This window comes from Ostrea edulis, chromosome 6, assembly GCF_947568905.1.
Source record: "Ostrea edulis chromosome 6, xbOstEdul1.1, whole genome shotgun sequence".
NCBI lineage: Eukaryota > Metazoa > Mollusca > Bivalvia > Ostreida > Ostreidae > Ostrea > Ostrea edulis.
The window spans coordinates 82180514-82191366 of NC_079169.1; the positions used below are offsets into that span (position 1 = coordinate 82180514).

Sequence of the window (10853 nt, forward strand, 5' to 3'; positions counted from 1 at the left end):
ATAAGGACGAAACTGGTTTTTGTTAGGAATACTTCCTTCTTCTGTGAAAAAAAAGAAGAATACTAACATTGTTTCTTATCTTGATTCACTATAAGTTGTGTTATTTCTAATACATAGAATATACCCGACATTTTTCATACAGAATGTATCGGTTTCATTGGGGGTAACGTAAATGCTAATAAATTGACATTACGGGCCTCCAAGGGAAAGTCAATTATTTGTTTCACGTCCCATTCGAGTATTGTCTTCTTCACTCATATGAAAACATCACCAGCTTAAGGACGTGTTTGATGTAGATGAAAAGTGGAGGATATGTACAATAATATTTTGAAGTTGAAAATTTTCAAATTTACTTTAGTTTGTCAAAAAATAGTTTTAGTAGAAGGTAATCTGAATTTTTTTTTTTAAAAACCCGCTGGACTCGATCCTGCGACCTACAGTTCAACAGTCGGTATTCTAACCTACTGAGACACTCGGCTATGTATTCAAATAAAAAAGGAAAAGTAAAATATTACTGATATCGATTTCTTCATCCATGTTTTTAAAGGAGGTCAGCCGTTATAACGATGTAGAGAACTACCTTATAGTGCAGTGGAGCTTACGTAGCAGTGAGGGTTCTTTATGGTGACAACCCCTACACTGGACCTCTTTTTTCTTTTCCAAAACACCTTAGTCGTTAAAACAGGTAGTGACAGTTCCATCGCCAAACGCTCGGCATCAGATGCGAATGTCACGGGTCCTCGGAGATGACCTTAAAAACGGATGACCCGTGTCACAGTAGGTGTGGCACGCTAAAGAACCCTCATTGCTCAATGGCCGCAAGCGCCGAGCATAGGCCTAAATACTGTTTATTCACCCCGCGGCCATTTTGAAATGAAACCGAGGCGCGGACTACAAACATCACGGTAGCAAACACAAACACCATGGCCAAGAAAACGATTTGGGCGAAGAATATCCAGTGTCTACCTTCATTAACACAATATTTCATTGATGACTGGGCAAACAACACGGCCAAAATTCCTCGCTCAAAGCAGACAAAAGGATATAGTAACTTCGTCGAGGGATACATTCACGATGTCGAAGGTAAAACTTCAAGTTCATCAGCTGTTATTGTTAAATGCTAGACTTGATAACGTGTGTGTTTACGACGCTATTTATCCTACCTAAGTACAACATATCATGATTCTTTTGGTTCGTTATAGTTTTTGTAGACTTGGAAATGTGTCATATCGATACATTATTAAATTAATATATATTTCATTTAGATATGTATCGAAATAAACAGGTTTGCACACGTGTACAATATATATACATGTGTTTATGCAATATCAGCTGTTGCAGTTCAATCTGCACAAGTGTTGATCGTTTAAAATACATGTATTTAGGCCGTCAATCATTAGTTTTCTTCTCTCGATCAGAGCTTGGAGAAATAAAGTGTGCATACATATTTTTGTTAACATAGACTAAGTCAATCAGCTGTTTTATTGTTACTTTTATTTCACTTCAGTACAGGCAGTTGATAGTAGTTTTGACACAGTTTGTGTTAGAGCAAGGGCCTATCCTTCTATGAGGAAAAATGAAACTCCGTATAGACTTATGGTTTGATGATGAGTCTTTTGTTTGGTTTTCAATTATTATTCATGTTGACAATGTGAGTTTCTTTCGATTTATTGAATATTACATAAGCTACAATCTAATTGAAATTAGATCCGCTCACGTATATCGGTACACAAGGTGTAGCGATATACGTGAGCGGATCAAAGGACCTAATTTTAATTACATTGCATAAGCTAACAATTATGTTTTTCTTATTTGTTTCTCTTTGTTTCTGTTGCATGCATGGCTATCTTCAGCATAATGACAATAATTATTAGGTGTTAAAAAGATTATGGATGTTCTTTAAAGGGCATGGACACGATTTGTTTTCCCATTTTTAATGTCTACTATGCTTAACTAAGGTATTTCTAATGGTCAGCAAAAAATTTTAATGTCAGTTATTGAATTAAAAGTGACATACATCACACACAATTCTTTGTTACATATATGTAAACAAGGCACATGCCGTGATATTGTTTACATATAGGTGTATTATAGGAAATATATAGTAACATTCATATAGATTGCTTTTATGATAAATATTTTTTTAACATTTTAATGAGATGGGACAAGCATGGGGACATTATGAACTGTTTAATTGTGTTTAGAACTATCTTGTTAACTGATATATCTGCTTTCAACAAAACAATTACTAGTATATTTAATCTATGTAAACAAAAACATGACATGAGCCTTGTTAGCATAACAAAGAATTGTGAGCTCTGTATCTTTCTTGTAACTCTACAACTGACATTCAAAATTTTTCATGTTCATTAGAAATACCTTTATTAAACATTAAAAATGGAAAAATAAATTCCCCAGCTCAAATCATGTCCATGTCCCTTTAATTCAGGTTGAGAAAAATACCACACACTATGCTCAACTCGGTTTTTGTAGGTCACCTGAGTAAACCCAGATGACCTGTAGCAATTGGTCTGCGTCCGTTCTGTGTTAACAATCAAACAGTTTTAACTTCTTGATATTTACTACCATTCCAATTCTATCAAATTTGGTATGAAGCATCTCTTGGACAAGGGGACATAAATTGTTAATTTCAGGACTCCTGCACCCCTGGGGCCTTCAGGGCTATGCAAACTGCTAAAAAGTAACAAATTTCCAAAACAAATATTCTCTAGAACCGCCTATGTGTAAGAAAAACTAAATGCATTGTGATGTAGAGCAGGAAGGCCTCTACCAAAACTGTTACATGCAATTTTATGATATTCTAGATTTTGTAACCCTTGGGACTAGTGATACTTTTGACTAATATACTCAGGTGACTGATAAGGCCTGTGGAGCTCTTGTTTAATTAAGAAATCTTAAATACGCATACATGTACATTTAATCATGTAATCTAAAATCTGTTTTAAGGAAATATAATTATATGAAATCTTAAATGGTTTTTGTTTAACAGTCAAATACTGTAAAATATATACATGTATACCTAATCATATATGTGCGATTTGTAATATGTAAATAAACATTTGCAGGTCAAGTTCTCGATGGATTCACCTTATATGGTCTTGTCATCTCAATGTGACTGTAAAGCTGGGAATGGTCATTGCAGCCATTGTGTTGGACTGTTATACCTGTTATGTCATTTCCAAAAGCTTGGTCTGAAAGGTAGTGTAGAAATGGACTCAATATATATTTTATTTCACTTCTAGAAAATTGTATAGTTGTAATTTGTACTGATATTATGTCACAAGAAAACTAAATACATGTGAATCAGCTTTGCTCATTCAATACACCTAAATATCATAATCACTTTATCTCTTCTGTGGAAATTTTTAGGAGTACCATGTTTATCAACATATTTAAGTTGTAGATTATTATTTTAGAGTATAAAGTGTTCCCCCAGGCCCTAGGTTTTACACTACAAAAAAAATCATTTTACATACCATATATTAAATATATGGTAAAATTTTACAGCTGTTCCACCCATTCAGAGCAAGACATCCCTGCCTCAGCACTGGAACATTCCACAGAGGACTGAAGGGTTAGCCCCAAAACAAGTTGACAACATTGAAGTATATAAAGTGAAGCCGAAGACAAGTCAACCTAAGAGGAAAAGAAAAATAACTGAAGGCATTCTTCCCAATGTGTATTGCCCTGTAAAAAAGCCAATCCCGAGCAATGAATTGAAAGACACTTTAATCAAGCAACTTACAGCAATCGGTAGTGATGCCCAAATTTTGAAAGTTTTTGGCACTGATGAAGAAAATTGTGAAACTGTTCCTTCTCAATTTGGTCCAGTGCCTGTTGGATCTCCCCTTTCCTACCAGCAGAAGATTTCTAAGTCAGATGGTGACCTTATTATCAACAACCCTGATCAAAAGACTTTTCCTGATTGTGAATTACCCAACCTTATTTCAGAATATAGTACTGTTCTGAACTATGCAGATTTTCATGTATCTATGGGACTACATATTAATCATGATTTTGCTATAGAATTAGAAAAGCAAACAAATGAACAAAGTTATAACAAGACATGGCATGATGTCCGTAGAAATCGCATAACGTCTTCCATATTCAAAGATATTTGTAGTAGAAAATCTGACTTTGAAAGCCTTGCTACAAGAATACTACAGACCAAACACATTCAAACTGCTGCCATGAAATATGGACTTGAACATGAACCTGAAGCTGCAAAGTTGTACTCTGAAATCACAATGAATAATGTGTACAAGTGCGGTTTTGTACTTAATCCAAATGCACCTCATCTTGGGACGTCTCCTGACCGTAAAGTCTATGACCCTACAAGCATACCTCAGTTTGGCCTTCTTGAAATTAAGTGTCCCGACAAGGATTCATTTGTAGATTGTAAATATCTAGTGAAGAACAAAACTAATGGAACATACAAACTGAAATCAAGTCACAGTTACTTTTACCAAGTAATGGGTCAAATGGCACTGACGGGCTTAACATGGTGCGATTTCTTTGTCAATTGCCGTCAGGACTATCACAAGGAGAGAATTCATTTTGACAGTGATAAATGGGCCGACATGAAAATTTCTCTTGATAAATTTTATTTCGAATATCTACTACCAGCAATTTGTAAAAATTGTCAAAATTAGAATAACTTCAAAATTGAAGGTATTGTCATTTAATTTTTCATTCTACCATATTGAAGGTTTCAAAGAAAAAATGCTCTCGGAGTTTTAGAACTTTTATTACACAATGCTGTTTTAGATGTACAGTACTGTATTAGTTGTACATGAATGTTACATTAATAGCTTAAATGTATGACACATTTTATTGGCATATGATTGTCACAGGAATACATATGTAGTATATTTCTCTACAACTCCCTTCTTGTGTCTAAAAATGGAACAAGTATTCCAAGAATAACTGATTTGTTTTAATAGAATGTAACTTTGCACAATTTGATACCAACAAATTAATACAAAATAATTCTGAAAGTAAAACATGTTTTGTTGTAAATACTAAAAATTCTTGCACTGAAAAAATTTATGCAATTGCGAATTTGTAGTTTTAAAACAATGGACCTCGAAAATTTGTTAAAATTGTACAAACAGTCCAAATTTGATTTATTGAAGAAGCCAAGTTCAATGGAATAACTCCATCAAATATATGGTATTCTTTAATTCTACGAATTGCTCTTTCTACATGTATCCGTAATCGGGCAATTTCATGAGTTTTGCCCACCTCCTCTTGCGAAAACTTCCCTTTATGACCGAGAAATGGAGGAATTACTACAGTTGCATGTTTGGTGTCTAACAAGTCTTGAATAAGAAACCCTTTGTCCACCATGACCTGATCATTTTCTTCAATCAGATCAATGATCCCTGACCTTGCAGTGATATCCTTATCAGATATACAACCTGTGTACAGAGAACTTACAAATGAAACACTACCGAATGGTGTAATACCTATAAGACTTTTAAACGTTGTATGACTCTTATAATTCGAATATGTTTCTGAATTTAAGACCTTTGAGCTTGGTGTTTGTACTTTAATTTCCGTACAATCTAAGATCACTCTTGTATTTGGGTATGTACATTTAAAGCAGGCAGGCATATTTTGATCTACAATTCTGCGGGAGGGCCAAATACATAAACTTCCAAACATTGCATACAAATAATTGGCCCATGTAATAAGTATTCTACTGACAGATGCTTGGGAAATATTGAACCTAACAGCAAGATCTTGTTCGGGAAATCCTTGTCGAACTCTACACATAAACATAAAAAACTGATCTATTAAGCTTAGTGACATGCAATCATCTTTGAACGGAGTTGTTTTAATTTTGTCTATGTTGGAAGAATGTCTTTGCATCTGTGTCCAACGTACCATAGTTGTTGCAGTAGGTTGCAATGCAGTGAAAATACTGACAAATGTTTTATAGTTTGTAAACCCTGTGTAAAAGTTTATCAATTTTGCATCTAAAGAAAATCTTTGCACACCGAATTTTTCAGCCTTCAGTCCTTCTACTTGACATTGTAAAACATCAATTTCTTTCTGGGCAGCTTCCAATTTACTGTTGGGTGAAGATGGTTCCACAGTATAGTCATGGTCTTTAGATATCATAGGTACCAGAGGCTGTGATTCACCTTGAAGAATTGAAGGACTGACACCAGAATCGTTGATATCCATTGGTTCTTCAGAGCAAGTGGCACGCCTGTCAATAAAATGCATAGGCATTGAAGAAATACATAAACAAAACAGCAATATCTTCGTATTATAATTTACATAAAAATTCAGTAAGAGTCAAGTGGTGCCAATTGTAATGGGGATTGTCACAGACGTTTCCCAAGCACCCCACCATTTAAATATGGTTTATGACTTGTGTTCATGAAATTTAAAAACAAGAGGCCCATAAGCTTTATCGGTCACCTTGATGAGAAGTCGAGACGTTTTTAAAAATGTGATGCATTCTCAATATATGACCAAACTGACTCCACCCTTGGGCCAGGACCTTAAACTTACGTGGTCATGAATTTAACAATTTTGATAAAGGGTTCACTACATATTGCTCACATTAAATAATGCAAGATTTTAAAAAGATTGTATTAATTTTTATTGTTTTGGTCCCAGAGAGGCAGTCATAACTTTGTTCCCTTTTACCCATAGAAGCTATCTACCAAAATTGGTTAGAATTGGTTCAGCCATTCAACATGTTAAATTCCATCATTTCATTTTAATAGCATTAGCGAAATAGGTTTAATTAATATTTCTGGAAAACTAGTGGACTGGTAAATTTAGGAAATAGTAATTACGAAGTTAGTGTACGAAAAATATAATGCACGTTCATGCATTTTCGTTCTCCACATCTATAGATGATATACTATCATCCTAAAAATGTTTAATATATTGATCCCTTGAGTAGTTTCTGAGGACACTCTCAGCCATAAAGTACATGTATCTGAGAATAATAGTATAAGGAAAAAAAAAACGAGTAAAAACGATATGTTCCTTAACTTTGTTTGGGGAGCATAAATTTTTTTTTTAAATATTTCTTAATATTAACAAGTGTCCTTTATTTCATTAGGTTGATTGAAAAGTTTAAAATCAGAACAGCAGGTATTAACTTTTAAAGAGGCTAATTGATTAAATTCTATTACTATCATATTATGATACAATGAAAGTGCCCCAAAATTGTCTTGCCGCGACGAAAAGTGCCCTTTTGAACATATGATTTGTGTGCCCTCTCTAGATCCTAGATTTTCCCCCAATTACAATCAAATATCATTATTTTTCTCAAACTTGAAGGCCCTGGCCCCTGATTTCAAGGGGTAAAAAAACACCTGAATAATCAAATACTGATACAACTCTACATATACCTCTCATGATTTGCGATTGCATACAATATTGAATATTGTCATCTAACTTGTTTGTTTTATATTGTGTGAGAGAAAACACTTCAAAACACATATAAGTACACTTGACTTGGATATCAAGAATATATCACCAAGTGCTATCATCACGTTTTCAATTCAGTTATAAATCATCATATTTTAGATTTCACAGTCACATCACGCAGCATATAGATATATACACAAACTTGTATATCAGAAATACTGGATAAAGGGGGTAAACATGATAAATAATACTTAATTGTAATTAAAATAAAACAACATACATCAGAGACTTTCGAGGTGGACGTCTAGTAGGTGTACTTTTTGTCCAATCAAATAATGATGGCACCGCAGTAGTTGACAGCATCCTTTTCCCTGTCAGTGTCTTTCTGATTTCTGAGGGATGAAAATGCTCAGAGCTCACTCTTGTGGCATCAGATATCTTAAGAAATAAAAAATAGAACCATCTGAACCACGGTTTATATATCTATATACTATAAAGAACTAAAGCAGTAAGCACCGAGTGTTTTAATAGTCAAATTCTTGATATCAAAAGTGAAAGTGCAATTTGTAAACATGTAGATGTACGTATAGATTCAGGTCTGAAGACAGAACATTTATGTAACAGTATCCATTTACTTCCATAATATTTAAGAACTAAATTTCAAACTTTTATCATTTTAAAAAGCAATAGCTCTTAATTAGAGAAACAAAAGATAAACGACAGTCACCACAACGTGTATACGACAGTCACCACAACGTGTATACGACAGTCACCACAACGTGTATACGACAGTCACCACAACGTGTATACGACGTTGTCGTCAGCTTAGTTCATTTACCTACCCTAAACTTTGGTCCCAAATCCCTTCTTATTTTGAAGATCCATTGTTTTCGCCTTCTTGAGTCCACTGGGAACTTGTGGAAGGATAAACGCCGTTCCTTGTCGTACCGAGAGTCATTTGTACTACAAGGAACACAACAGTGATATGGGGCTGTCGCTGTCTCTGAACACGCCATTTTTCTATGTTTAGCATCCCGAGCCTCGTTTTAAATTGACATGCGCGAAAGCCGTGAATAAGGAGTATTTGAAGTTCTTCACCGGTGTTGGTGACGTCTCCATTTGAGTGAAAAATTCTCGAGTGAGACGTTAAGCAAGATACAATCAATCAATCTTTTCCAAAAGACCTGTGACTTTGACTTCTAATGCGGGGACATGGCGACGGAACAGTTCCTACCTTTCTTTGACGTCTTAGGTGTGGCGCAGCGCCGGAAACGAGAACCGATCCTGTTTCTCTCGTCACTAGGTTACCACGACCAATATAGAAAATACAGTAACATTTTATTACGTCACTATATCGTACAATGCGTTTGTAAAAGTATTATAGGATTCAGGTTCCTCGGTCTGATTTAGTGCTAAATGTTACAAATGTAAGCAAAAAGTTTATAAATTGTGGCATTAATTACCCCCATGTACTAAAAGAAAACGAAATAATTATGAACTTTAATTGTATCCTCTAGTTTATCAGATATATCTCAAAACTGCATCCTTGAACTGTTTCAAAAATTTATATGGCCAGATTAGCGTATTCCTTTCCTAAATAGGATTTAACAGTGCGACATTTAACTCTGGACACGACAAAAGTCCGGAGTTTCGCCAGCCTTTTTATTAAGGATACAAATAAACCCTTTACAAAAAAAGATGGGATTTTATGTCCACAAGACATGCACCAACATTTACACTTGTAACTATTGTAGTTTTTAAGATATTTCACCTGAAATCAAAAAATCCCATGGGATTTTGGAGGGATTTTTAATCCCACTTGGGGGATTTTCACTCCTACCAAAAATCCCATGGGAGAAAAAATATAATTTCTCCCATAGGATTTTAACTCCCATATTTAAATTCAAAATGGGATACAATGTCCCATAGGAGGAAATGTCCCATAATGAACATGAAATGGCAGTGAATATCCTATTTGAGCATGAATGGGAATAAATATCCCAAATAAAACACAGGATGGGGACTTTTATCCCATGAATATAGTAATAAAGCAGAAAATTGTATCTTAAAGAGTGTTGTTTGTCATGATTCTTAAGAATGTACTTGCAAGCTAAGGAATGACATTAACTTTATATCTAGTAATTACATTCCTAAATTATGTAGACCTATACATGTGTTAATGGATAAATGTCTAAACAACATGAGAAATTAAATTATATTAGAGCTCTGCATTACTAAACTCTTTCCCATGCAATTTCAATTGTATATATATAACCCTATCACAAAAATATTAGAATAAAATTGAACGGTATTAAATTATGCAGTTAGAACACTAACTTATTTACATGCAGCTGTTCACATTCTCTATTTACAACCCTTTACAGGTCGTCAGGTGTGAATATTCACAGGAACCGGTATTTTTGTCTGTAATAATAATAGTAGGCCCTATGGTACCATCCCCAATGAAAAAAATAACCCAAAAGGAATGGCACCATTTCTTACTCAAAACTTCGCTTCAAAATAATTCGAAAATTCTGCTTTTATCGTCCCCACCCCAATTGTCATTCTGATTCAGTAATCCCAGTGCTTTTATTAGGGGTGTGTGTTATATACCCCTACTCTTATCATTATGTGCAGGCTAAATTACCGGTTCCTCTGATATGTTGTGGAATTTTGGAATAGCCTAGCTTACAGTTACAATTTGTTTACAATATATTAAAATTAGTGTTAATTAAGTGCTTACGGTGAAATCTGCTACTGCTAGATGATGCTAAGTTGTTTCGTGAACCGAATCAGACATCTCCAACAAGATTCTCGAAGATTTAACAACACAAGAATCATTTTACAAAATGCATGCTTCGGTCCATCATTCTCCCTCTGACAATCACATTCATTCTGAAGTCAAAGTACTTTCTCCTATACCTGAAGCGTCAAAAAGACTTTGACAGGTAAATACGAATAAACGGTTAACAGACATCTCGACCCTAAGAAAGTTCAGTCCTGGATGTTCTAGTCCAAAAAGAAGTATGATCCAATCTTATGCATTCATTTATTACATTTCCGGTTGAGCAACACCCAAATCCTCTAGAGACATTGTTTACAGTTATATGACATTACCTAAATGTGTGACACAATATTAATCCACCCCTGCTCAAAGGGGCATAAGCACCGAGCATAGACCTAAATGTTGCAGCCCTTCACTGGCAATGGTGACGTCTCCATACAAGTGAAAAATTCTCAAACAGGACGTTTACGTTTTTTTTTTGTTTTTTTTTTTTTAATTTTGTTTTCATTTTTTTTAATGTTAAACATGAAAAGTATAACTGAATCTGTGTTCACAGCCAAAATTTTAACCTTCTGGATGCAGGAATAAAAGCAATATTTTAGCCTTCATTCTGTGTTATGTTAACAAAGACTGGAGTCTTTTTATGTTT

The 10853-nt window shown here is 34.5% G+C and overlaps 2 protein-coding genes across 2 annotated transcripts; one reads left to right on the plus strand and one right to left on the minus strand.

Annotated features, from left to right (window-relative positions):
• Nucleotides 1–828: 828 nt before the first annotated feature.
• On the plus strand, nucleotides 829–5024 carry LOC125646263 (uncharacterized). The gene is made up of 3 exons (XM_048872484.2): nucleotides 829–1083; nucleotides 3087–3219; nucleotides 3529–5024. The coding sequence occupies exons 1-3, from the start codon at nucleotides 991–993 to the stop codon at nucleotides 4671–4673; spliced, it is 1371 nt and encodes a 456-aa protein (XP_048728441.2). The 5' UTR covers nucleotides 829–990; the 3' UTR covers nucleotides 4674–5024.
• Nucleotides 4753–8488, minus strand: LOC125680489 (uncharacterized). The gene is made up of 3 exons (XM_056140984.1): nucleotides 8262–8488; nucleotides 7700–7857; nucleotides 4753–6238 (listed from the first exon to the last, which is right to left on the minus strand). The coding sequence occupies exons 1-3, from the start codon at nucleotides 8433–8435 to the stop codon at nucleotides 5092–5094; spliced, it is 1479 nt and encodes a 492-aa protein (XP_055996959.1). The 5' UTR covers nucleotides 8436–8488; the 3' UTR covers nucleotides 4753–5091.
• Between the last annotated feature and the right edge of the window lie 2365 nt (nucleotides 8489–10853).